The 27,749-nt window shown below is 47.9% G+C and overlaps 1 protein-coding gene across 6 annotated transcripts; it reads right to left on the reverse strand.

The window, feature by feature from the left end:
- Positions 1 to 302: 302 nt before the first annotated feature.
- EARS2 (glutamyl-tRNA synthetase 2, mitochondrial) lies at positions 303 to 27,712 on the reverse strand. Of its 6 annotated transcripts, none has more exons than XR_006889435.1 (10): positions 27,465 to 27,712; positions 24,660 to 24,815; positions 20,867 to 21,056; positions 17,950 to 18,422; positions 16,651 to 16,759; positions 13,926 to 14,079; positions 13,691 to 13,821; positions 7,735 to 7,870; positions 6,334 to 7,274; positions 303 to 1,542 (listed from the first exon to the last, which is right to left on the reverse strand). XR_006889435.1 is itself a non-coding variant. In XM_046667377.1 (9 exons), the coding sequence occupies exons 1-9, from the start codon at positions 27,601 to 27,603 to the stop codon at positions 7,191 to 7,193; spliced, it is 1,572 nt and encodes a 523-aa protein (XP_046523333.1). In that variant the 5' UTR covers positions 27,604 to 27,712; the 3' UTR covers positions 5,647 to 7,190. The 6 variants fall into 6 exon arrangements, 4 of the variants coding, with proteins under 4 accessions (XP_046523333.1, XP_046523335.1, XP_046523336.1 ...); XR_006889434.1 differs by lacking the exon at positions 303 to 1,542 and adding an exon at positions 5,647 to 6,241; XM_046667377.1 differs by lacking the exon at positions 303 to 1,542 and having other exon boundaries at positions 5,647 to 7,274.
- Between the last annotated feature and the right edge of the window lie 37 nt (positions 27,713 to 27,749).

The raw sequence follows: 27,749 nt of genomic DNA on the forward strand, positions 1-27,749 counted from the left end.
TCCCTTTGAGGCAGGAGCCTTATCTTTTGTTCACTTGTTGTTTGTTTTTTGGTTTTTTTCAGGAAGGTTAGCCCTGAGCTAACATCTGCTCCCAATCCTCCTCTTTTTGCTGAGGAAGACTGGCCCTGAGCTAACATCCATGCCCATCTTTCTCTACTTTATATGTGGGACGCCTACCACAGCATGGCTTGCCAAGTGGTGCCATGTCCGCACCCAGGATCCGAACTGGCGAACCCCAGGCCGCCGAAGCGGAATGTGAGAACTTAACTGCTGCGCCACCAGGCCAGCCCCTTGTTTGTTTATTTTTAAAAGCTTAACAAATACAGTAAGTAAATAGGGGTGACAAACATTTGTGGACTGAGCACTCACACTTAATGAGGCTTTGTCTTATTCCTCTCTGCACCCCCAGGCCTAACAGGGCCTGGCACACAGTAGGTGTTTGTCAAATGAATGAATGAAGACAGGATTGAATGGACTCCTGCAAGATGGGTTTTCAAGATAGAGAAGGCCTTCCTTCAGCAGCTGGGCTGTGCTGCTGCAGTTAGGATGGGGGTGACCGGGTAGGCAGCAGAGCCGAGGGGACTCTGGCCTGGAGGGAAAGGCTGTGACCCTAACATTTTGCCAAGCTCTGAAGGATAAGGTGGACATGCCCGGGGCATCATGAGCATGAGTGCCAAGCCACATTTATACTGCCTTCTAAATTAAAAAACATTCCTATCCTGTGATCCACTAATGAAAATAGTAACAACAAATGATGTGAAGGTCCTGAACGCTGCAAAGCAGTATCTTAACTAAACACAGGGACTTTGGCAAAGCCAGCACCTGTGCACTTGACTGCTCACCCTGACCATCCAATTCAATCAGTTGTGCGTCTGGTCTTTCATGCAACAATATTTATTGAGCACCTACTATGTGAACAGGCACCGTTCCGAGTACTGGTGGTACAGCAGTGAACCAGACAGATGAGGTCCGTGTTCTCATGGACTTTACAATCTGACAGTAACAAATAGCTGCAGAACTAATTACCCACACCGTTATTTACACAATCAACTCCAGTTGGGTGCTATGGAAAAGAATAGGATGCTGATGATTAATCACAGAGGAAGGAGATCTTCTGGGAGGAAGCTACAGACTCCCCTGAGCTGAGAGTGGAGCTGAGATCTGAAGGCTAAGAAAAAAGTGACTACGCAAAGGGGGAGAAAAGCGGGTGCACGAGAGTATTCCAGATAGAGAAAGCAATGCAAAGGCAGGAAGGAACCCAATGTGCCCAGAGACCTAAGGAAGGCTTATGTGGCTGGAGACCAGAGAAGGCATGTATATGGCAGGAATGGGTGAAGCTCAGCTGGAAAGGTAGACTAGAGTCAGGCCATGGTGAGGAAACAAGGCTTATCATGACAACAGCCCTCCTTCATGCCTCATTTTTCAATCATCTCTTCCCAGGGCTCCTTGCTTCTGAGCTGGCCCTGTTCAAATCTCTCTTCAGCATAATGTTGGAGACGATGAAATTCCCCTCTTCACCACTCTTGAGTTCTTATGGCTGGGCTAATAATAAAATTGACACAAGACCAGGTTAACAAGATAAAAACCAATTTAATACATGTGCATGAGAGATCATAGAAAGATGATGCTCAGAGAGTGAAAAATGCAGGCAGTTTACATACCTTTGTGTACAAAGAAACAATAAATTTGGGAGGAATTGATAGGACAAAGAAACTTAGGTTTGGGGTACGTAATTAGCGAGGAATTTACACAGAGTTTAGGCTTGAGTAGCAAATTAGTAAAAGTAACAAGATTTGTTTATAAAGGCTTCTAGGCCCTGAATTCCCCAGCTCTGGTGATAAGAATGCGGGGAGAGGAGCCAGCCCGGTGGCTTAGTAGTTAAGTTTGCATGCTCCACTTCAGCAGCCCAGGGTTTACAGGTTCAAATCCTGGGCATGGACCTACACACTGCTCATTAAGCCAAGCCATGGCAGTGTCCCACATACAAAATAGAGGAAGATGGCACAGATGTTAGCCCAGGGCCAATCTTCCTCACAAAAAGAAAAGAAAACAAAGAATGCAGGGAGAGCATCTTTCACATGGGAAATTTATTTCCTGCATTCAGAGAGACAAAGGAGGGTCAAAGTGCCCTTCTTGTACTGGCTGCTTCTCAAGTGACTTTAATTCAAAATAATCAATATGCCATTGTGGAATATTTTAGGGCAGCCTGTCATGAGCCCCAATAATAGCTGCCAGGATGATCTTTAATAAAAACACAAATCTGATGTCACTTCCCTGCTTAAAACTTTCCACTTTGTGAAGACCCAACTCACGTCTTCACTAACCGAACCCCCATTTTTCTCAGGTACCCACCACTCCCCAGTCCAGCCATGCACCTCAGGGAAGAGCTGGTCCTGCCCCCAGCTCTGAGTCTGACTGATCTATGGGGACTCCCCTCCCACTTCCCAGTAGTGATGGGTTCAAGAATGCGGAAGTCAAGTGGAGGAGGGTGCTGGAGAAAAGTGTCCTTGCTTTTAGGGAAAGAGCCACAGAAAGCCACCCTCTTTCAAACCAGACATGAAGGAGGAAGTGCAGAGAGCCCAATTGCTTTAGGCAGCCAGTTGTGAGCAGAGGGAACCAACCCAAGGCTGTTGCAGACGCTGGGGCCGGTGGAGCAGAGCAATGGAAAGACCCTGAGTCCTCGCGGCTGTCACTGAATGCTCAACTAACCAACCCTAGAGCCTGCCCTTCCCCTGAACTTCCTGTTATGCAGGAGACTGAATCTTCTTGTTTAAGCTGGATTGAATCTGGAGTTTTCGTTATTTTCCATCAGACAGCAGCCTGATACCCTTAACCTGGCAAAGAAGGGCCAGTGGGATCTCCCCTCTGCTGGTTTCTCAGCCACTTCTCTCACTCCCTCAACTCCCATCCTTGGTTCCAATCATGCCAAACTTTGTGAAGTTCCCTTTTCTTCTCTCTGCTTGAAATATTCTTCCAAACGCCCCCCAGACCTGGGAAACTCCTATTCATCCCTCAGAGTCCAGTTCAAAGTCATTTCATCTGTAAAGCCCTCTGAAACTAATGAACAGATTAAAAGCTTCCCTCTCTGGTCCCTGCTACCACCCGGAGGATCCTCATTTTCTAAGTATTCATTATCATGGTCCCAGGAAGGTAGGAATTCTGTCATAAGACAAAAATATTAACTGATGAATAGGTAACTTCTAACTTTAGTCCCCACTAAACATCCCTGTATAATGTACTATTCCATCTGTCCCCATCCTTCATTCCAAAGTCTTTGTCAAATGTCAGTCTCTCAGATAGCTGGATTCAATGCAAATTACAGGCAAAGGACCAGCCTGCAAACTACAATTGCAAATCTTGCAAGAGAGACAAGATTTCCCAGAGACAATGAAAGTGAAACTGGGAAACTGCTGGAATCTGGCAGAGTTAGACCAGCGGATGATCGCCACTTCTGAAAAAAGTGATCCGACTGATGAGGCCCTCAAACATTTTTTTCATCGCGAGATCTTTACTTGATTCCCCACTATGTGTCAGGCAATATCCCAGCTGCTGTAGTTATAACCAAGAATAAGAAAAACTTCCTGCCTGTCTTAATCTGATCTTCTTTAGAGTAAGATGGACCATAAACATGCACAAAGACACTATATAATTTCAGAGAGTAATAAATACTATGAAAAAAAACCCAAGTAGGATAAAGGTAATAGGAATGAGATTCCAAATTTGGCTATAGAAAAATGGTAATTTTCTGGAACGGATACTCTCTAAATAAAATTGAAAGAGAACCTGCTCAGAAGGAACTGCTCTCCCCACTCACTAGAGTGGGTCCCCTGCAGCCACGATCCTATTACATGACTTTGTCCCACTGGCCACAGTTGATTGGAACGGGGGTCGACAGCTGACCCAACCTAGGTCAATGAGATTCTCCCTTGGGAATTTGGACACGGACTACTAGTTACTTAACTGGTAGCGTAGAAGAAAGATGATTCAGTTGTTGGCTAAGTGAGGAGATAAAACAGAAAGCCAGCCTGCAGAGGGAAGATGACGTGAGCGGACACACAGAAGGACAAATGTTAGAACTGTGTGGTCTGGCAGGAACAACAGTAGCTGCCTTGGGTCCTAATGGGTTTCCAGGTACAGATTCTAGTCTCTTATGAGGTTCCAGCTGCAAGTCCTGCTCTTCGGATCTGTGAGAGTCCTAATTCCTCCAATAAATTCCTTTCATGGTTTAAATCAATCTGAGTATGTTTCTATGCTTTGCAACCAAGATCACCATCTCTAAGAATAAAAATAATGGTAATGATCATGACGGTAATAGCTAACATTTGTTAAGTGCCAGGCACTGTTTCAAGAGCTTTACATATGTCATCTATTTCAATCCTTACAACTCTGTGAGACAGGTACAATTGTTATCCCCATTTTACAGAAGAGGAAACTGAGGTACAGAAGTCACACAGTAAATGGCAGAAACGGGTTTGAGTCCAGACAATCTGCCTCCATGGCCTTTACCACTTCACTATACTCTCAAAAACACTGGGGGATGGACTTGAGGTTATTTTACGTGGGCATCCCTTCATACTCTCCCACTGGTCCTGAGCAAAAACCCCCAATCCAAAAGATACGGGCTGCTTCTTAGCTCACTCCAACTGAGGAAGCGGCAGCGACTTTATCAACTCAGCATTTCGATTACTCATTTGCTTAAAACATTCACATTCCCTGATGAGCCAGTTTCTTGTAACCAGCCTTAATGTCCTAGAAGCAGATGCCACTCAGTAGTTGAGAGTTGAGCCTGGACTCTAGATTGCCGTAAGGCTGAGTCTGAATCCTCCCTTTGCCTCATACTATAACCGCAGAAGAGTTCATTAACTTTTTTGAGCCTCGGTTTCCCTATCTATAACACAGAAACAATAATAATACCACCTCTCGTGGGGTTGTAAAGATTTAATGAGATGATGGGCTGAAGTGTGTACCAACGTAATCTGAGACCCAGGAGTGGTTGAGGCTCATGTAACTGTGCAATAGATTGCAAGTATTGTTATTCTGTGTCCTTTTCTGTGGTCAACACCTCGTTTCTGCCATTACCCCTTCTTCTAGAAAAAGCTCCCTAATTTTCCGTGGGAACACTCCATTGGAATATAATCCCTGAGGGACTACCTATTCCTGGCCAAGGAAGGGCAACATGACCTCAGTTGGCCCAACCAGACACTCTCTTCTTAGAATCTGAATCTTCAGCTGAGTCATCCAAAACTGAAGGGGAAACACAAACAGAGAACCAAACAACAAAAGCAGTTGGAGCCCACGTCCCTACTGAAGAATGCAGGCAAGACTGGCCATTAGCTCCTGCTGCCTGCATAACCAGAGCTTCCCCAGTTCTGTCTTTTCCGAGACCTGGTTCTTTGGCTTTCTCATAGATTCACCGACTCTGCCATGAACTTAAACTCGCCATAAACTTATAGTCTCCAATAAACTTAAGCTGGGCAGAGTTGGTTCCTATTGCTTGCAATCAAAGAACTTTATCTGATGTCCCATTCAAGCAAGGACTAGGACTCTATGAGGCTCAACAAACTCTTAATCCACTTTCCCTTCTCCCCTTGGCAAGGAAAGTGTGTTAGCTATCTATTGCTGGGTAACAAATTATCCCCAAAGTGGTTTTAAACAATAAACATTTATTATCTCATAATCTGTGTGTATCTGAAATTCAGGAGCAGCTTTGCTGAGTGGTTCTGGCTCAGGATCTTTCATGAAGGTCGTAGTCAAGATGTCAGCCAAAGTTGCAGTCATCTGAATACTTGACTGGGGCTGGAAGATCAGCTTCCAAAATGGCTTGCTTGTCTCACGTGGTAGGAGGCCTCAGTTCCTTGTCACATGGACCTCTCCATAGAGCTGCTTGAGCATCCTCATAATGTGGTAGCTGGCTTCCCACAAAGTAAGGGATTCAAGAGAACAAGATGGAAGCCATGATGCATCACTAGTCAGCCCTATTCAATGTGAATACCAGGAGATAGGGATGACTGGGGGCCGTCCTAGAGGCCGGCTGCCGCACGGGGCCTAGGAGCCTTGCAAAGGGTTTCTGTAGCCAGCTACCTTTTGCTTTAGTTATTCCTACTCACCCCAAGAACATCATCTCATTCAGAAACCTGCAGACAATGACTTACAAATAATGGGCAGAAGGACATGAATAAGAAGAAAAAGATGCAGAATAGGCAGGGTGAAGGTCTCCAGCCCAAGCACCAGCTGTGGAAAACTGAAAAAGAGGAAGAGACAACCTTTAGAGAAGGGAGACACAGGCTGCCCCAAGTCGAAGGACAAAGTGTACTACAAAACATAAGCGCTCACCAGCGGCAGATGAGTAACTTCTCCCCTCACAATCCCAAAGAAAGTCTGACGTCCAGTTCAGCCTTGCCTGTGTCAACCATCCTTTATTGCTCCAAATCCACCCTGGGCCTGAGAACTGGCATCCATGAGCCCAGGTTGCTGCCAAGCTCTTACAGGCTGAATTGTGTCCCCTCAAAACTCCCATGTTGAAGCCATAACCCCTGGACCTCAGAATGTGACTGCATTTGTAGACAGGGCCTTTAAAGAGGTGGTCGAGTTAAAACGAGGCTGTCATGGTGGGCCCTAATCCAATCTGACTGGAGTCCTTTTAAGAAGAGGACATTTGGACACCTAGAGATACCAAGGGCACGCATAGAGGAAAGACCATGTGAGGACACAGCAAGAGGGCCACCATCTGTAAGCCAAGGAGAGAGACCTCAGGAGAAATGAAAACTGCCAACACCTCATCTTGAACTTCCAGCTTCCAGGACTGTTAAGAGAACAATTTTCTGTTGTTGAAGCCACCAGTCTGTGGTCTCTTGTTATGGCAGCACAAGCTGACTAAAACACAAGGCCTCTGGACTATTCTGTGACCCAGCTCCCAACCTCTGCTGTGTCATGTGGTGTCAGAACCAGACATGCGGCCTTCCCTTCCAGAGTCAAGGAGGTGAGACGGAGCTGGGCTTCCCTGGCCAACTGACGAGGACGGGCCTGTTGTGGAGCCATAAATGCACTTGTACACCCAGAGACTCTGGCTCCACTCTGGGATCCTTCCACAAGCTTCCTGATGGTCCCAGGCCTCCTTCTCCTCCCCTCTGAAGGCAGTTTCCGAGTTACAGGTTCCAAGGGCCACCTCCACTGTCCTGCACATATTCTCTCTAGCTGGAAAGCATCTTCTGTATTCGTTCCCGCACTTCCTTTGGTCCCAAGGACACCATCATTTCAGCTACAGGGGGTCCTTGCTAAGAACAAAGAGAAAAGATCACCTTATTTCCTTCAACTGCCTAAGGAACTAATGCCCAGCCTCAGTCTGCAGAAGTTATGCCCCAGGCCAGCCCCAACACTGCTGCCTACATCCCAAGGAGCAGAGATAACATTTCATTTCCTTTAATTACTGCAGGTGAGCATGGGTCCCCGAAGCCTGTCTTTCCTGTGTGGATATGTCTGTTATCCCCAACCCATTGCCAGCTCCACGCAGGGAGGGGGCGTGAGCGTTTCAGTCACTACTGTATCCACTGCGCCTCGCAGGGTACTTTCATACAGCAGATACTCAATAAATACTCTGTTGAATGATGAATGAGGGGAGTGATCATGTTTCATTCTTTGAAACCCCAAAACTGAGCTTAGTGCTTGCGTTTAATGTTATTTGAATGGCTAAATGAGGGGTTCCGGGGAACAGTCCAGCCCATCTGCCCGCCTCACCAGCTGTCCACTGAGAGCCACTCGGAGGAGCTTCATCACGTTACTGTGTTTGGTACCTTCCAGACCTTCTGACAGCTTCTTCAGTTCTCCATTCAGCACGTCCTGAGTTAAGCTCGTACCAGGTCCTTCTAAAAGTCTAGAAGAGGGCCAGTGCATAAGGCCTGCACAGGCCAATGGCAAGTGGGTAGGAGGGAGGTTATCAGTCAACTACAACAAAAGCGGCACAACCAGCGTTCAAGCCTGCGGGGAAGGGGAGGGAGGGGATATCTACTCCCCTCATCCCCATCTGAGATGGGGAAGAAAAAAACCCGCCAAGGGACCTTATACACATAATCCGAGCAAGTGGGTGTAACACAGGGAAACTGAGAGGGTACTGTAATAAGAGGATTTATTAATTGCTACTTCTGTGTCATGTAATCTCTATGCTTCAGTTTTCTCACCTGTAAAGTGGGGATGATAATAGTGTCTGTACCTCACAGGGCTATCATGGGGCTTGGTTAAAACTTGCAAAGCACTAAGTACACTGCCTGGACAGTAAGTACTCAAAAGTATTAGATTTAACATTTCTATAAAAAGTTAAATATTAGCTAATATTTATTATATCCAAGAGCTCGGAGAGATTGCTCCAAACTCTAAAAGAAACTTAGGAATATATTAGACATAGGATGGAAGAATGAAGCCCTCTAGGAAATTATCTGAAACACAGCTTCAAGATTGGTGCGAGAGGGACTTCTGGAGACGTGGCACAGAAGAGCAGAAAGAAGTCAGGACACCCCAGCTCCAGCTCCACTAATGGTCCTGCTACCAACTTGCTCCAATCATTATTTGCCCACAAATTGAAGCATTTAAGCATCTAAAACTCAATGGGCCAGCAACCGTTCCCCACTTTCCCGGCAGTCCGGCTGAGATCCTCTCCCCAAAGCATGTTTGAGTTTCAAGAGAAAGTCTCCATTCAGTTAGAGCTGGACTTGCAAACATTTTGTCCCAGCCCTGACTCTGAGTTAGACCAAGAGGTTGGGGGCGGGGGAGTCTATTCCACAGCCCCTTCCCAGTTCCCCTAAGTTATAGTGGAGACTCCATATCGGACACTGAAGAGGGATTGAGGCTGGAGAGCTTCACTGGTGCAGATGATCCATGATGCCAACTCTGACAACACCTGCTCACACGGGGTCCAGACATCTCCATTCCAAAGGTCAGCTTAGTGTGGAGCCCTACCAGCTCAGGGAATTGAGCTCAGAAATAATTTGAAGAAACAGACGTTTAGTGCAGATTTCCTTACTAACAGCCAGTATTTGAGCAACTGAGTTTCAACCTGAGATAAAAGTTAACTTCTCATTGCATCATTAACTAGGCCCGTGATCACTGTTATTCACAAAATGGAGATGAAATACTGAAAATACAAAATGTAAGGTGGGAAAAAAGAGACACTCTCCTCAATGTCACTGTGGGGAAACAGGCTGCCAAGGAGCTGGGGAAAGAATGACAGGCCCCAGGCGGCCAACAATGGCAGCTCAGGACACGTCAGAGTTGGCCCAGAGCTCGGCACGGGCACAGGAGGGAATTCTAGAGATCTGGCAGCTTTGGAACATTTGGGCATCAGTTTTCCTGCCTTCAGTGGGAGCCCCAGAGTGTCTCTGAAACCTAAGCCCATGGCAGGGATGGGGAGGCAAGACATGAGTCTCAGGGAATTAGAACTAATAGCCCCTATTGTGGAATGTCCTAAATTAAGGAAGTATTATTATTAGTCACAGTAGCTCTTAGGAATTTATCCTGATGACATACTTGCAAACATGCTTAAAGATGTCTATTCAAGGTTATTCATTGCAGCACTGTTTATAACAGCAAAATTTGGAAGCAATCCAAATGTCTATTAATAGGAGACAAGTTAAATTATGGTAAGGTGGTATAATAATGGAATAGGTGTAGTGGCAGAAAAGAACGAGGCTGCTCTCTAGGCACTGGACAGATGCAAAGATATATTGTTAAGGGAAAAAAATAACCCAAAAGGACACACAACAGTGTTACTGTCTTGTACGTTTTGTTTAAAAAGGGAGAAAACAAGAAGGATCATTTCGATATAATTAGAAATAGTAACATACAGAGGGTACTGGAACTGGGCAGATGGGAGACAAGGATTAAAAACAGGACTCCCCCATATATACTTTTTAAAATAATTTCTAGGTTTTAAACCCAAGTTTAAGAGGTTTAATAATCAAGATATTAAATTTAAAATTTGAAAAATTATAAAAATGGCGTTATACGTACATATCCTTGAATACGCAGACATTTCATAAAACTGCTAAGTGTGGCTGCCTTTTTGTTCGGGGCTGGCACAGGAGGGAAGACTGACTTGTTGCTACAAAGCCTCTCGTACCATTTGTATTTTTCGCCACATGCATGTATTCTTACCTCTTCAAAATGTGTATTCTAATAAAATGCTGAAGGTCGCTAGGTATCAGCCCTGTCCAAGCACTTCACATGAAGGAGAAGCAACAGAGAACATGACCAGACAGATGGGCTCCAGACCCAGCCTGCCCGAGTCTGAATCCTCGCTCCTTCAACTTACTAGCGGTATCATTTTAGACAAGTTACTTAGCCTCTCTGTGCCTCAGTTTTCTGATCTGTAGAATGGGGATAGCCAGCCCTGATGGTCTAGTGGTTAAGATTCGGTGCTCTCACCACTGCAGTAGGTTCATTTCCCAGTCAGAGAACTATACCACCTGTCCCCCTTTTGTCATACTGTGGCGGCTGTTGTCACTGTGATGCTGAAAGCTATGCCATCACTATTTCAAATATCAGCAGGGTCACCCATGGTGGACAGGTTTCAGCAGAGCTTCCAGACTAAGACACAGGAGGGAGAAGGACCTGGCCACCCACTTCTGAAAAAATTGGCTATGAAAGAAGCCCTATGAACAGCAGTGGAGCATTGTTTGACACAGTGCTGGAAGGTGAGAGGACGGTGCAAAAAAGACTGATCAGGGTTCTCCTCTGCTGTACACAGCATCGCCAGGAGTCAGAAGCAACCTGACAGTGCTAAGAACAAAAAAAATGGGGATAAACCGACCAAAGGGGAGAAAATATTTGCACATCATGTATCTGACAAGGGGTTAATCTCTATAATGTATAAAGAACTTGTACAACAGAACTACAAAAAAAAAACCCAACCCAATCAAAAAGTGGGCAGAGGATACAATCACTTTTCCAAAGAAGATATACACATGGCCAATAGGTACATGAAAAGATGTTCAACATCACTAATCATCAGGGAAATGCAAATCAAACTATACTAAGATACTACTTTACACCCGTTAGAAGAGCTGTAATAGCTGAGACAAAAAAAATGTTGGAAAGGTTGTGGAGAAAAGGGAACCCTCACACACTGCTGGTGGGAATGCAAACTGGTGCAGCTACTATGGAAAACCACATAGAGATTTCTCAAAAAATTTAAAACAGAAATACCATACGACCCAGCTATCTCACTACTGGGCATTTATCCAAAGAACTTGAAATCAACAATTCAAAGAAACTTATGCACCCCTATGTTCACTGCAGCATTATTCACAGTAGCCAAGACGTGGAAGCAACCTAAATGCCCATCAACTGATGAATGGATAAAGAAGATGTGGTGCATATATACATCGGACTACTACTCAGCCATAAAAAAGGACAAAATCGTCCCATTTGCAACAACATGGATGGATCCTGAGGGTATTATGTTAAGCGAAATACGCCAGACAAAGACAAATACCATATGATTTCACTCATTTGTGGAAGATAAACTTACAGACAAAGAGAACAGTTTAGTGGTTACCAGGGGGAACGGGGATGGGGGGACACACGGGGTGGAGGGGCACACCTCATATAGTGTCTGACAAATAATGATGTACAACAGAACTTTCACAATGTTATAAACTATTATGACCTCAATTAAAAAACAACTAAAAAAGAAAATGAGGATGGTAACAATACCCACTGTAGGGTCTCACTTGCTCAGCCATCGCCTGCATGCCCTAATGTAACCACGTGTCTTCCCGGCCTCCTTCAGGGTGCGATGCCAACCATCTGGTACTATAAGGATCCAGGGCCTGGCCAACCCAGATCGGCTGTCTCAAAGAACAGCACATCCTGAAGGAACACAGGGCCCTTCCATGTGAGCTACTGGTCCTTGGAATGCTGGCCATGTGATGACAGTCCCTCCCAGCAAGCATGTGGCCTTTGTTCCCCTGCCTATGTAAGCAACCCTGTCTCTGTTAGTGGTAGCAGTGAGCAATTCAGTCCAGCCGGCTGCTCCTGGACTCCCTGTATGTAAGTTCCCAAAACGCTTATGTCTTGTTCGGCGCCTCTGGGTCTTCCTTCCGTCTCTCTGCTACCTACCCTTCGCTGCTCACACAGTTGGGTGTGCAGCCAGACACCTACTTTATTAGGCTGCTGTGAATTTAAGTGTATATACATGCCCCCCCCCCCACATATATGTATACATATATAATGTATATAACAGCATATTGCAAGCATGTATGTAAGCAAACACACACATAAGTATTTGCTATTATCTAATTTAATCTTCGCAACAAAGCTGGGAGGTGAGTAAATGGACATTTGTAGGTTTTGCTGTTCAGCATCCATCCCCCTTTCTCCTGACACCAGTGCCCTAAATCTCCCTTGGGAATTACCCACTGCCCATTCTCAGTCCAGAGGTTGGGGGTCCATGCAGGGCCCCCATATGACCTAACCTAAGCTGATCAGCACATCCCATTCCCCAGACATTAGTGACTGGTTCAGGGACAAGAAAACCAGGTCAATCAGGCCCCAGCAGAGTTAAACTCAAGACACGGCTGGAGCTGTAGGCTGAGGTTTGAGGTCGGGGTGGGGGTGGGGGGGCGCTGCTGAGCTGTCTTACAACCACAGTGAAGACTGGGAGAGAGGCTGCTAATGACCCCCAGTATCCTTTCTCCCTTTTGTATGTAGTAATGAAATTTTTAGCCAGTCACACAGCTGCCAAGTTAAAAAGCTATGTTTTCCAGACTCCCTTGTAGCTTGGCATGGCAATAAGACAGGCACTCTAGCCAGAGGGATCCACGCAATAAGGCAGCTGCTCTAGCCAGAGGGATCCAGGTGGAAATGAATGTCTAACTTTTAAGTCTGGTTCTTGAAGGGAAGGAGAGTGCTGTCCCCCTCCCTTTTTCCTCCTCCCTCCTCTGGCTGAATTGAGGACGGTCCATGAACCACCATGGACCATGTGGACAAGAGCAAAACCTAAGGATGGCAGGATCCTGGAGACATGGAGAAAAGCTGGTCAGCCCTTCACTCTCTGCTCGGACTGCTAGGAAAGGGGGAAGACTTCTGTCTGGAAGAGGATTCCACTCCCCATCCATGTGATACAGAGCCTCTGCAGAAACAGCAGCCAGCATGAAGGAGCGTGGGGCAGAAAGTCAAGAGGACAGAGAGAGAAATTAGGTCTTGGTGACATATTTTTGTCCCTTGCATTAAGATGGGCCTCAAGTCAGCCCTTCTTCCAGCCTCTGGAATTACACAGACCAATCATCCCCATCTTGCTTAAGCCAGCTTTGGTTATGTTTCCTGCCCTGTTACTGTTATAGTAAGGACTAGTATCATCTCCACCTTATCGATGAGGAAATGGAAGCTCAGAGATGCAGTAACTTAGCCAAAATGAAGCCCCCTGGGGAGGAGAAATAGCTGGCTAAGTGGTGGAGCTGGGATGGAACCCAGCTGGGTCCAACAGCACAGCCTGAAGGTACTGCTGCTTCCGGGAGAGCCTGGGCTCCTCTGGGTAAGCCCTCCTACCACGAGAGCCAGAGCATATCGTCTCGCCAAGAACCTCTTCACCAGCCACAGGGTTGTGCTGCAGGCCCGACAGCCAGGCCCTGGAGTAAAGGGCGCCCTGGGAGGGAGAAGGGAGGAGGGTGCATAGCCTTGAGCTCGGCCTGTGGGAACTCACCCCAGCACGCGCTTGGCAATCACATCCACCTGCTCCGAGATGGCGCCCAGCTGTGCTCGATCCACAGCTGGGCGAGTCCACAGGTAGGAGTGTGCTGGGGAGACCAAATCCTGCAGGCGGCAAATGTGACCCTGGGGGAAGAGGCAGTTACCGACAGCACTAGGGACCAGGCTCTGACACACCAGAAGGGGGAGCCACCCACTCCCTCAGTCTCCCAGAGCACCAGACCCCACACCTGTCTCAGCAGGATGATTCTCTCTACATAGGCTTGGTCCAGCACGTCCCTGTCTTGCAGCTGGTTCCCAAACGCCTCCTGCACGAGAGTCTGTAGCTTCCCCACCAGCTGGCGCCGCTGGGTCTCACTGCTCACCAGCCGACGGAGATGCAGCCTGGAGCAGAAGCTCAGGGACTCAGGGATTGTCCTGCTGCTGGCATCTCCAGCCTACTCAAACCCTCTCCCTCCAGGGAAGCGGGCAGAATTTGAAGAGTGACACATTTTGTGGGCTGTCCCTCCCACAGCCTTGAAGCAGGATTCCCTTCACACTTATAGAAGGAAAGGGAGCTGGCCGAGGTCTGAAACATGCAGCCTGAGAGCCCCAAGCAGTCCAGAGCCACGCTGTCTTCACTGCTCTTTAAAACAGTCACTCACCTTTAAATCAGCAGGAGATCACATAAAAACAGAGATTTCTGGCTTCTGTGGGGAAATCAGAAGATCCGCCTGCAAAGGGCCCTCATTCCCCACACTTCAACTGGCTGGAGCAGAGGGAGGCTGCCCAGCTTAGGCTGCCACAGTGCTCCAGTCTGCCAGTCCTTCCACTCCCCGGGGTCTCTCACCCGGCCGGCCTCTACAGGCACTTGTGTTTACAAAGCAGAATCTCGGAGTGTCTGCCTCCTCACATGTCTTAAAAGCGTGGGGCTCTGACACAAAGGGGCAGAGGTCAAGAATATGGATTTCTAGGATTTAGAGCCATGGGACAGTCTAGAGGGCAGAGTTGTCTGAATTCAGGGCTTACAGTTAAAAACTTCAGGTTTTCTTGTCAGCTCAAATTTTCACCTTTACAGAATTCTTCTAACTGCCTTGTTCCTTCCTTCAGAAGCAGCAAAGCCTTTAAGATTTCAACCCTCCAAACAGCCCTGTCAGTCCTTGGTCCCCAGCAGGGGTAGAAGAACTTGAGAGCGAGAGCATGAGAGAGAATGTGAGTGGCACAGGGCTGAGGCCCATTTAGTAGGCATGTGGCCCCTTGTCCCTGGCATAGAAGAAAGACAGGCAGCAAGGGGTGGGTGCACATCTCATGGGCTCTGCAGTTGGACAGGCCCACGAGTGAAGTCAGCCCTGCCAGGTGTTTGCAGCAAGTTACATAACCATTCGGAGCCTCAGGATGCTCATCTGTAAGGCAGGGACAAGAGGGCTTCCCTCAAAGGGAGCTGTGCAGATTAGATGAGGGACCATCTGTAAAGTCCTGAGCAAAGGCCGGAATTGCCCCCATACCTGGGAGCTGGCGACGGGCAGGGGTCTGAAGAGAGGCTTCAGCATGTCACAGAATGGAAGGATGAGACCCTCCAGGAAGCCATCTGGAGCACAGACTGCCCAAAAAAATAATGATTTTTCTTAACTCCTTTAAGAAAAATCATGTGAAATTGGTACTGAAACTGTTCCTAGGACTCTTTAGTAGCTAGATGAGATAGCAGGAAAAAAGAAATCAAGAGACCCAGTGGCCATGCTGGAGATGTAAGGAAGGTCCAGGGCCTGGGACACAGTAAGTGCTAAATAAATGTCAATTACTATTACAACGTCCACCACACCACTAGTACCACTGCTGCCATGATACTACCGTCACTATCTTTACCACTGTAACCGAAATCATCACAAGAGGGGCTTGACGACAGAAACATCTAACTAAGGACAAGAGCTTTAGCTGCTTGAAAGCTGTGGGCATCAGTCCTAGCACTGCTCCTCTCTCTGATCCACACTAAGCAAAAGCCCACGCCCATCTTCCTCTGGCCACCCCACGTGCTTCAGGGAGCACTGGAAAGGGCCACGAAGTATCTCCCCTGTCCTGACCCCCTTCCCCGAGAAATCGCTTTCCATATAATAAGAAAGGCAGAGTACAAGTCGATCTGCGGTGCATGTTGCATTCGCTCTCGAATGCCCCATTCAAGAGATGCCTGCCGTCTGCTCTGTGACTGGGGCTATTAACTTCTCTACATCTTGGTTTCCTCTCATGTAAAATAGGGCAAAATTATACAACTGACCTCACAGGTCTGATGGGGGAAGTAAATGAAGTAACATCCTTAAAACACCCGCAGTCGATGTGAATTCCCAGGACCCACGCAAGTAAAGGACGGAAAAGAGCCTGTCCCCAAACCAGCATTCAGGAGAAGGCATCAACCAGTCCCTTGCCCCCCAAGCACAAACCTGTCCACAGCCTTTACCACCAATGCCCTCTGACCGAGACATGTCGACAGTGATGAGAACTGTAACTGCATTTGGGGGTTTGAGTGAAGAACTACTTGAAATACAAACTAGACGCCATGAGACAGTGCTCACTCACTGTGGTGGCTGGGTAGGGGGAGCAGCCGATTCTGAAATGAAGTGGCTCCTCCCCAGGCTTTGGCTGTTAACAGAATCCATGCAAGTCACAGTAGTGATAAAAACAATAGCTACCATTTACCGAGCACTTTCCATGTGCCAGGGACTGTGGCAAATACTTTGAGGCAACATTTAATTTAACTCTTAACAAGTGCACAAGGTGGGTACTGTATTAGCCCCATTTTAGAGAAGAGAAAACAGGCTTGAAGAGGTTAGGCGACTTTCCTGTGGTCACACAGCATTAGAAACTTGAGCACACAGTCAAAATCAGGTGTGTGTGACTCCAGGGCCCACAAGACTCTCTGCCACAGGGACCCAGTACCAGCAAGCAAGCCCTTTTCTACCCAGCACTCTCCGGTCCCCCACTCACCTGTTGAATTCTGGGAGCTTCTCCAGGTCTAGCAAGGCTGAGTGGCAGGTGATCCGGGTCAGGTCAAACTGTGTTATCAGCTCTGACAAGGTCCTGCCCATCTGGTTCTCTGCAAGTGAGGGAAGCTCAAGCTCTCAGCTCCCTTCCTCAGGCCCTCCTTCCATTCTGAATCCCAAGGGCAGCCGAGCGAGCACACACGGGCTCCCCATTCCACTTTAACCACAGGCATTCAACTTCTAGCTATTTTATATACCAAAGGCCCAAATAAGCTTTCATTGGCAGAAAGGGTTCTGGCACTAAGGAAAAAGAAGTCTGAAAACAATCAGGCTGAGCCCGACTCCACTGCCCTCAAACACGTGAGCTGCAAGAGCAGCACGTGCCTGCCTGGCTGTACCCCGGAGATTCTGATTCGACTGGTCTGGGATGGGGTCTGAGCATAAGTGCGGTTTTCAAGCTTCCTGGGTGATTCCAAAGTGCAGCCAGAGCTGAGAACCACAGTGCTGGGCGCCATTTCTCATGAGGAGCAGCTCTGTCCCACACAGTCAGCAGGCATCATGGGCAGGCAGAGGCCTAAAGTGAGCCTCCGCCATGTCCCATACTAGCTGTGTGACTCTAGCAAGTTACTTGACTTCTCTGAGCCTCGCAATCCTCTTACAGACAGTGGGGAGAATAAATCCTTACCTTTCAAGCATATTTGAAGGATTACATGAGGTAAGGGCAGAATAAACAGTAAGCAGACTATTATTGCCACATTTTCAGAAACCCCTTTCAGAAAGAAGTCATTCTTTTTAGTGCTTCTTTAAGATCTGGCCTCTAAGTCTTGGGCCAAGGGTAATGGCTCAGCCTGGACTAAACGAGGTCATAGCAATCCTGGTGATCCTGCCAGAGCACACACTTGCAGGAGCAGGCCTGTAACTGTACCATCAGAAGATCTGTAAGTTTTCTACTTATTGTGAGGCAGATACTGTGCTGGGTGCCTCATACTCATGAGCTCAGTGGATCCTAACTTAACCCTGAGGTAGACGCTTATCCCCATTTTAAAGATGAGGCAACTGAGGCTCAGAAACCATAAGCTCCCTGAAGTCAGGGGTTACAGTATCTTATTCACTGTTGTAGCCCCAGCCCCACTGTAATATAGTGTCTGCCTCAATAAACATTTGTTGAATAAAAGAATGAACTCGTGCAAGTTTATGTAGCTGGCAGGTAGCACAGCCGGGACTGAAGCCCCGGTGGGCCTGAACCAATGCCCTGACTCCTCGCTGCAATGGCCCCACCAGGAGCTCTCAGGTGAGTAGGTACCTGCAAACCCGGAGCCACAGTTGGTGATGATGTCGAGCAATGCATCCGGCAGGAAGCCAGCAGCAGCAAAATGCTCCAAGAAAATGTCCCCTTGCCTCTTGGAGAGCTTGCTGCCATCCTTGTTGAGGAGCAGGGGCAGGTGGGCGAAGTGAGGGGGTGACCAGCCCAGGGCTCGGTAGAGGAGCAGGTGCTTGGAGGTGGAGACCAGCCACTCCGAGCCCCGCAGCACGTGGCTGACACCCATGTGGTGGTCGTCCACCACGCAGGCCAGGTGGTACGTAGGGAAGCCATCACTCTTCAGGATGACTGGGTCCCCCTCCACAGTGGCCACATCATGCCGATTCCAGCCATATACCAGGTCCTGAAAGGCTGGGGCCTCCTCCTCCAGACGGAAGCGGATAGCAGGCTTGGGGTCCTTGGCCAGCTTCTGGGCCACCTGCCCTGGGCTCAGGTTCCGGCACCGATTGTCATATCTGTTGGGAAGCAGAGCAGCATAGCAGGCAAGAGTACTGGTGATGGGCATAATCCTACCTACATATGACCTGGAACAAGTCACTTACCTGTCTATTTCTTCACTCTTGAATGGGGATAACGAAAAGGCTGTTGTGCGGGAGAACTAAGTGAGATAACACAGTGTGGCAGGCACTTATGTCTGCCCACCTACCAGCCTCTCCCCCTTCCTGCTAACGAGGAAATGACAAAATGCCTAGTCCAAGAGGTTGAACCAGGATTGGCGCAGCCAATCATGCAATTCTCTTCCCCTATGCTGGTGACCGGTCCAGGCAGGACCAATCATATAGATAAGACTCAAAGAAAAGTACGCTCGGTGGGTAGGAGAGGGTTAAGGTTCTGGGAAAGATTTCTTCTCCAAGCAAGAGAGTGAGCCACAAGAGGAAAATCCTTTTAATTCCCCACCTTCCCCCTTCTGTGCTCCTAGATGTCGTTCTGCGACTAGAGAATGCTTGGAGCTGCTGCAGCCACTTACAACTGATGGCGGTGGAGTAGGGGGGCTAGGGAGGCCAAAATAGAGCCCGGACATCTGAAAACTGCTGCTTTTACCCTGGAGACTTCTGCAGAATGAGAAGATACATGTGTGGTTTATGCTCTGGCTACTCAAAGTGTGGTCTGTGGAGCCCCAGCATCAGCCTCACCTGGGATTTGTCTGAAATGCAGCATCTCAGGCTCCACCCCAGACCTGCTGAATCAGAATCTGCATGTTAATTAGATCCCCAGGTGATCAGTCTGCACGTTAAAGGATGAGAAGCTCTGGTTTGTCCCTTTTAAACAGAGTATTCCGTTACTTGCTCCCAAAAGCGTCTTAACTGATAAACAGAAGTAACACTTGTAAGCACAGTACTTGACACGCAGCTCAGTGTCCAATCGACAAATGGGTGCATGGATTCCAGCATAGGGCATGAGTGTAACTTTCAAAAATAATCTTCTGTCAATAGACAAGTAGACTGTTTATAGTAAAAAAGCAAGCAGCCGTGAATGTCATGACCTTGTACAAACATCCAAGCCCTTGTCCAAATAGTTCACTGAAACTGGAACTTAAATGTTATGATGCCACTGCCGATGGGAGTGTAAGCTAGCAAAGGGCCATGGACAGTATCCATCAAAGCCATAAACTGACCCCCCATCTAGGAAGGTCTCCAACAAACACACTGCACATGTGCAAAATGACGTGTGTCCACATTACTCACCATAGCTCTTTTATAATGAGAAAAAAATGAGAAATTGCATAAAGGGTCATCAGTAAGGAATTGATTAAGTAAACGATGGTTTATCCATATAATGGAATCCTCTGCAAGCATAAGAAAAAATCATGGATTTCTATATGATATAGACTGATCCTCAAGACAGTAAGTGGGAATGTAAGTTGCATAATAAATATAGCGTGTGCTACTATTTGAACGAGGAAGAAAAGAAACAACACGCGTTTATCAGAGCGTGCACTGAATGTCTCTGGAGGAGACACAGAAAATTCTAACACCCGTTTGTCTCTGCAGAGGGTCAGCACTGGGAGAGATCTTTGCATATCTCTCTCTGGCCACGAGAAAATTTTACTTACTCAAAATAACAAATAACTAAAATTACTTTACATGTTCCTGCCTGAGATCCAATGTGGGAGGCAGCTCCCACATGGCCCCAACGATCCTCACCTCCTGGGATTTCTGCCCTTGTGTCATCCCCTCCCCTGGAGTGCCGGCTGGACCTGGTGACTTCCTTCTAACGAAGAGAGTACGTACAACAAAAGTGATGATGAGATGTCACCTCCTCCACTAGGTTACCACAGACTCTAGCTCTCATCCTAAAGTCTCACTCACTCTCATGCTTTCTCCCCAGCTCGCTCTGAGGAAAGCCAGCTGCCAAGTTGTGAACTGCCCCATGGAGAGGCCCATGTGGCCCTGAGGTCTGCCAACAGTCTCGTGAGAGAAGATGGAAGCAGATCCTCCCGGAGTCAAGGCTTGAGATAAGTGCAAGCCTGACCAAGGCCTTGACTGCAGCTCTGAGAAACCCTGAGCCAAGGGACCCAGCCAAGCCGTGCCCAGACTCCTGACCCAGAGAAACTGTAAGATCAGAAAAGTCTGGGAGTAATTTGTCATGGAGCAAAAGCTAATGAACAGGGGCCAGCCCCATGGCCGCGTGGTTAATTTCACGGGATCTGCTGCAGCGGCCCAGGGTTTCCCTGGTTCGGTTCCTGGGCACAGACACGGCACTGCTGGTCAGGCCACGCTGAGGCAGCGTCCCACATGCCACAACTAGAAGGACCCACAACTGAAAATACAAAACTATGTACCGGGGGACTTTGGGGAGAAAAAGGAAAAATAAAATCTTTAAAAAAATTAAAAAATTTTAAAAAGCTAATGAACACACTCAACTTTGGGGAGGCACAGTGACGGGCTGGGGCTCTCACCGGGGCGTCTGGTGGTTCCTCAGGGCCTCTCTCTTCAGCAGTTCCAGCCGCTGTGGTGAGCAGAAACAGGGGTAAGCAGCGCCGGTCTTCAGCAGAGCTTCTGCAGCCTGGGCGTACAGCTCAAGTCGCTGAGATTGCAGGTAGGGCCCGGCAGGACCGCCCCGGCGGGGGCTCTCATCAGGGGGAATGCCTGGAGAGAATAAGCACCAAAAAAATAGTAACTAAGAGGCATACAGCACTCATTGCCAGGCACTGTTCTAAGCAGTTTACACATATAGTAAAACTCTTAGGCCTCCCGCAAAATCCACGAGGTCAGTACTATTAGGATTTGCCTTTTACAGATGCAAAGCTAAAGGAGAGAGAGATGACGTGCTTGAGGTCAGGCCGCCTGGTGGATAAGGAGTTGGACGGAGGTGCACTGGTTCCACAGTCCACGCTCTTAACTGCACATCCTCTCCAACCATCCTGTCCCTGGGGAGGCAGAAACCAGCCCAAGCCTGCAACAGCTGACTCAGGAGAAAAGGTGTGGTCCAGGGCACAGCCTGTCAGGCCCTGGCTGGACTCCTGGCTGCCCCTGATGAGCTGTGACAACGGTTCCTGAAGATGTGTGAGTGCTAGAGTGCCAAGCACCTGCCAGGCTGCTTTTACATTTTGTCATCTCTGTGAAGCCTAGGACCACCCTACCCAGAAGGTGCCATTATCATCCCATTCAGTAAGGAGGACACATGCACGGAGGGTCTTTGCTATGTCACCTGACCAGGATAAGGAGCACAACCAGATTCAAACCCAGGTTAGCTGGCCCCAGAGTCCATGCTCTTAACCATTCATTGTGCTGCCCCTTTTGTTCCTTAGACTTTCTAAGCCTCAGTTTCCTTCTCTGAAAAGTGGAACTGATAGTCTACCGTGCAGTGAGTGTGAGAACTAAGTCCACCAGTGCTTACAAAGAGCTCAGCCTGATGGCTTACACGTACAGCAGCCGCAATAGACGCTGTGGATTACACGTGATCTGCTAAAAGCCAACCCCCAATCCAGGGTCCAGTCTCCTCAGGTCATAAAGGACAGACTTAACTGTAAACACTTCCAGGAGAGGGCAGAGGGGACACAGGAGAGCTGGATTATGGCATTTCTGTCCTCAAATAGCTTTCAAATGAATTAGAAAGATAAGCACATGGGTAACCCTGCTACCCCCCACATGGGCAACACAAACTGGAGGTGGCCAGGCCTGGGGTCAGATGCACTGGTCAGCTCTGAGGCCCTGGGCGAGTCACCTTTCTGAGCCTCCATTTCCTCACTGATAAAAGGAGGATACGAACAGTCATTTTCTCCTGAGGGTCATCACAAGGCTAGAATGCGAGGACCTAGGGAAAGTGCTTCATGTATTGCCTGGCATGTGCTAAGACTCACAAAGCTCTGCTTGTGATTATTAGAGTGTTACTGGGCTCCCTCTCCCACTGGGCCTCTGTTTCTTCAATTGTCAGAAAAGGGGGCCGGGTTAGGTAAATTTGGGGGTCCCTTCCTGATCCAACTTAACATGTTCAGTGTGTGGAATGCCCCAGGGTTTAAGAGTGACTTCACTAGGAGAACTTAAAACATATGTTCACATAAAAACTACTATGTAGGGGCCAGCCCCGTGGCCGAGTGGTTAAGTTCGCCTGCTCTACTTCTGCGGCCCGCGGTTTTGCCGGTTCGGATCCTGGGCGCGGACGTGGCACCGCTGGTTGGGTCATGCTGAGGTGGCATCCCACTTGCCACAACTAGAAGGACCCACAACTAAAAATATACAACTATGTACCAGGGGTATTTGGGGAGAAAAAGGAAAAATAAAATCTTTAAAAAAAAACACACAACCAAAAAACTACTATGTAAATATTCTTAGCAGTTTTATTCTAATAGCCAAAAAAGCAGAAACAATCCAAATGCCCATCCACTGATGAATGGAAAAACAAAACGGGTATTTCCACACACTGGATATGACCTGGTCACAAAAAGGAACGAAGTACTGACTCACGCTACAACACAGATGAACCTCTGCTAAGGAGAAGCCAGTCACGGACAACCACCTCTTGTTTGCTTCCAGTTAGATGAAACGTCCGGAATGGGTAAACCACAGAGACAGAAAGTAGCTTAGTGGTTGCCAATGGCTGGAGGAAAGGAGGAATAGGGACTGACTGCTATTAAGCATGGGTTTCATTTTGGGGTGATGAAAACATTCTGGAATTAGATATTGGTGATGGCTGCACAACATAGTGAATATACTAAAAAACACAGAATTGTATAGTTTGAATGGCGAATTTCACATTATGTGAATTATATGTCAATTGAAAGAAAAGGACTCCCGAAGCAAGAAGCTCCAGAGGTCAGCCACCCTGGGGAGCCTGGACACCTGCCCTCTCCCTCACCAAAAGGCTGGGGTAGGGGAGGTCTGCTGAGGGGCCGCAGGCCGCACTCACACCATCACGCGGCACTGGGAGCTCCACAAGGGTGGTACTTGTTCATCAGCAGACCCCTCGTGCCCAGTACGGTGCCTGACAGGAAGCAGGCGCTCCGTGAAATCCAAGTTTTTGCTGTGGCCTGCGTGGCATTTCACGATTTTGCTCCCGCCAACCCCTCTGTCCTCACGTCTCCAGTTATTCTGCTTTGTTCACTGTGCTTGGGCCACAATGGCCTCCCTGCTGCTTCTCTAATATGCCCAGCACTTCGCTTCTGCAGGGCCTTTGCATCTGCTATTCCCTCTGCTTTGAAAATTCTTCCCCAAGGTAACCATGGGGCTGGCCCCTCACTTCATGTAGGTGTCTGCTCTAACGTCACCTCCTCAGAGAAGACCACCCTATCAAAAAGAGCACCCCGTAATCTGTTACCCATTCTTCCACAGCACTTATCAACACTCAATAGCACAGCAAGAATGAATGAATCTGTTTACCTGTCTCCCCTCCATACTGAGCACAGGATCTCTGCTCAGTGCTGGAACACTACCTGGATCACAGTAAGTGATCTCGGTGAATGAATTCCTGTATTTAACTAATCTTGACTAAGTTTCTGCTACAGCTTTCCACAACAGAAGACAGAAATGAAATCTGTTTCTGCCATTAAGAATCCAGAGTCTAGTTAATAAGTCACCTGAGGTTAGAATACACATCTCAAAACGGTCATGGTATTTTCAGTATGTTTCCTTGGGAAGCTTAACTAGTCCTACCTGTCCCGACAGGAGGCAACTATTGACCCAGAGAACACAAGCACACCCCTCCTTGTCCTCCCTGAGCTTAGCTCTCCTCCAGATTAAACCTCCCATGAAAGATCGATTTCAGGGGCTGCACAAGTTTTGTTTCGCTCATACAGTGTGGTTAAAAAAAAGACAAACAAACTGGAGCTCAGATTTAACAATGTGAAGCGTTCATTAAAAAACAATAACAAAGCACCTGGAGTTCTGGCTCCTCTTGGCAATCAGAAGATTTAACAAGCTGGGCCACCATTCCCACGTGGGAACATGGGGAGCGTTCTCCTGCTCACCATAAACCTAGCACTCCAGTTCCATCTTACACCTGGCCTGTGCCTCCTGCCTGCTCCCAGGGGCACTTGAGATTCTGAGATAAGAACAGGAATCTCAAAACAGCCTTAGAGCTTTTCTTCAGAAAGCTTCAGCATCTTTTTGGGTGGTATGTGTCACCCCAGGCAGTATAAATGTACCCATTTCTCCAGGAACTCCTCATTCTCCATCCCAGGCCCAGTGGGAAGACCTACAGGCTCCTTTCCCTGCTCCCTCCTTGAAGAAGGATCCTTTCTCTGCCAGCCTCACCTGCCCACTCCAGCATGTCCTCAATATTCTCCGCTGCCCCAGGCACAAGGCGGGTCTGATCCGTGTCCTCCAGCCTCAGGATGAAGCTTCCCTGGTGCTTCTTGGCAAAGATGTAGTTGTACAAGGCAGTGCGGAGGCCGCCCAGGTGCAAGAAGCCTGGTAAAAGTAGAGGACAGCTCAGACAGGACAGGGACAAGCAGCTGATGGGCCTCAGCCAAAGGGCAAGTTAGCCCTGCTTGTGACAGATTGTCCCAACAAACTTCAAAGCCCAGGAAACGACTACCCCCGCCCCAGTTCTCCAGGCAGCACCCCTTCAGTCAGACTACCATAGAAGAGGGCTGAGGTCATCGACTCCTTTAGCCCCACATCCTGCAAGTACACCGCTCAAGTTGTGGAGCGTGTCATTTTATAAAAAAACTCCAACTGCACCTGTTATCCTACTTTGAGATTTGCCTCAAGGCCAAGTTTCACCCAAACGAGAAGCAGAGGTTTATTCATTGAAGCCACATCACACGTGCGTTTAACTTATGCAAATTAACAAAGTGCAGGGGCCAAAAAAAAAAAATTCATCACAAATTAAAAACGAGTGGTTAAGTTCGCGCGCTCCACTTCGGCGGCCCAGGGTTTTGCTGGTTCAGATCCTGGGCGCAGACACGGCACCACTTGTCAGGCCATGCTGAGGCAGCATCCCAAATGCCACAACCAGAAGGACCCATAACTAAAAATACACAACTATGTACCGGGCAGCTTTGGGAGAAAAAAAGAGAAATAAAATCTTAAAAAAAAAAAAACTGTGAAATTACATTTTGCATATACCCTCTACACACTGTCATGACACTCCACATCACACATTTTCAGTTTTGTCTACTTGAGATTTTCACTTTAACTGCTGGCTTTAAGTACTAACCAAAAGTAATATTCGACTCCACTTCATCCAAGTTTAAACTCATAAGATTCTACTTCATCATCACTCAATGACCAGTTTTCCCAGGGCTGTCATTTCTCCCTTACCCAACCCTCTTTGGCCCAGCCCATGGCCCCATCTCCACAATGAGCTCATCTGCATCTCCAGGTCCAGGAGGCAGCACCGGATAGGAGAAGCTCCTCTGGGATCAGGCAGACTTCAGTTCAACACTGATTATGTGTGTGACCTTCAACTAGTTATCGCAAGGCCACCATAAACCAGTGGTCCCCAAGATAGAAGACAGGGGTTCAGTTGTTGAAAGCAAGACCTTTTACATCAAGTAGACCTGGACTCAAATTCTGCACCCATCATTTACTGGTTCCTACCCCTTGGGCACTCTACTTAACTTTTATGAGCTTCAATTTCCTCATCTATTAGGATTAAAAACAAAAAACAGAAACGTTTCTTATAGGATTACTATGAGGGCCAAATGCTGACGGAAGTACACCCTTCAATTAGGTTTAGCTATTGTAACGACCTGTGTTGCTTGATAATTCTTTTATCTGTTGTAGTCAACAGCCTTTCCCACATGGGCTTTTCCTGCAAATCAGCAAGGAAACAACAATTATAATCATCGTAACTGAGGCTACTGTTTATTAAATGCTTTCTATGAGTATCAGACCTTGCTAAGTGCCTCAGCTGCATTAGCTCAAACCCAAGAGGCAGGTACTATTACTAGCCCTGTTTGACAGATGGTAAAACTCAGAGGCTCAGAGAGGGTAAGTCATTTGCCCAAGTCACACAGCTAGGAAGTGGCAAAGTCAGAAATCTGGACCTGGACAATCCCAGGCCTTGGCACCCAAACTGGTGGTGGTCTGCAAATTGTTGCCAGTTCACCATCAAGTAAGGAGACAAACTGAGTAATGTTTAAAAACTTGTAGAAATTTGACAGAATAATTTTATATCTATTGACTCTAATTAAAAAAAGCAGGCTCATATTTTGTATGCTTTTAAGATTTCCATTTTCCTAGTAATTCATTTATTTTGATTTTATAAAAGTATTGATCCATAATTGATTAGAAATTGGAAACCAACCCTTTCATCATGGATGTTTTGAGAGGCTTGCTCTACACTATACTGCCTGCCAAGAAAGATCCTGTCACTCCATGCAGCTGGGATCTTGCCACAAAGGCAGCCTTACATGCTGACCCCGGAGTTCAGAATGAGCAGGCCGAGTGGGGAGAGGGCAGAAGGTAGCCTCAGTGAGAACTGGCGGCGAGGCCCCTACAAGATCTGCACTAGGGTATACAATGGGCTCCTTTCTGTCTTGCTAAGCTTCAACGTTCACCATAAGGCTTTTGTACCTGCAATTACCTCTGCCTGGAAGGTTTCTCCCACAGGCTTCACATATCTAGCTCCTCCTTGCCATTTGGTTCTCAACTGAAATGTCACCTCCTCGGCAAGGCCTTCTTGGGCATCCTAACCAAACCCCAGTCCCCTACTCTGATTCATTTGCCGCATGGCACATGTGACTGCCTAAAATTACAGTTATTTTTATGTTTGTCGCGGCCACTACAGTGTAAGCTCCTTGACAGCAGGGGCCCTACTGTCTCCATGACCACTGTATCCCAGCGCCTACTACAGTACCTGGCAGTTTGTACTCAATATACATTTATTGAATACATTAAAAAAACACCGAAAGAGATGCTACAGTACAATAAATACAAAGAAACTCCGGGCAACGCGAATAATTTCCACTCGTAGACCTGTCTCTCTAAAACCGGGTCGCGCTCCCCGCCCACTCTGACTCCACCGGAAGGGATTCATTCGGGAACTTTCGGGGGGAGGGCGGGCAAGGGACGGTGGGCCTTGGCCTGCAGCGTCACGTCCGCCATGGTTACCTGTGGGGCTAGGGGCGAAGCGCACTCGCACCGCAGCCCCGGAATCAGTGCCCAGGCTGGCCTCGCGCCGTCCTAGGGGGCGGCCTAAGGCCGCCGGGGGCCTCCCCGGCTGCAGCAGCCTCTTCAGGAGCACCGCCATAGGGAGTGGAGTCGCACACGTGGGCTTCCCCGGGCATCACTTCCGGGGACTCTTCTCAGCCAATCCGCTTCCTCTACAGCGGGCGTAACTCCGCCCCTTAAAGGCGCAGGCCTCCTAGTCTGCAAGCCCACGCCCCCCTGCACGAC

Source organism: Equus quagga, chromosome 7 (assembly GCF_021613505.1).
Source record: "Equus quagga isolate Etosha38 chromosome 7, UCLA_HA_Equagga_1.0, whole genome shotgun sequence".
NCBI classification, from domain to species: Eukaryota; Metazoa; Chordata; class Mammalia; order Perissodactyla; family Equidae; genus Equus; species Equus quagga.

Coding starts and splice junctions, on each gene's coding strand:
- EARS2 (XM_046667377.1), bottom strand. CDS start 27,603: ATGGCGGTGCTCCTGAAGAGGCTGCTGCAGCCGGGGAGGCCCCCGGCG. Junction 13,822..13,925: donor GAATCATCCTGCTGAGACAG/GTGTGGGGTCTG, acceptor CTCTTCCCCCAG/GGTCACATTTGCCGCCTGCA. Junction 7,275..7,734: donor TGGCTCTCAGTGGACAGCTG/GTGAGGCGGGCA, acceptor CTTTGTTCTTAG/CAAGGACCCCCTGTAGCTGA.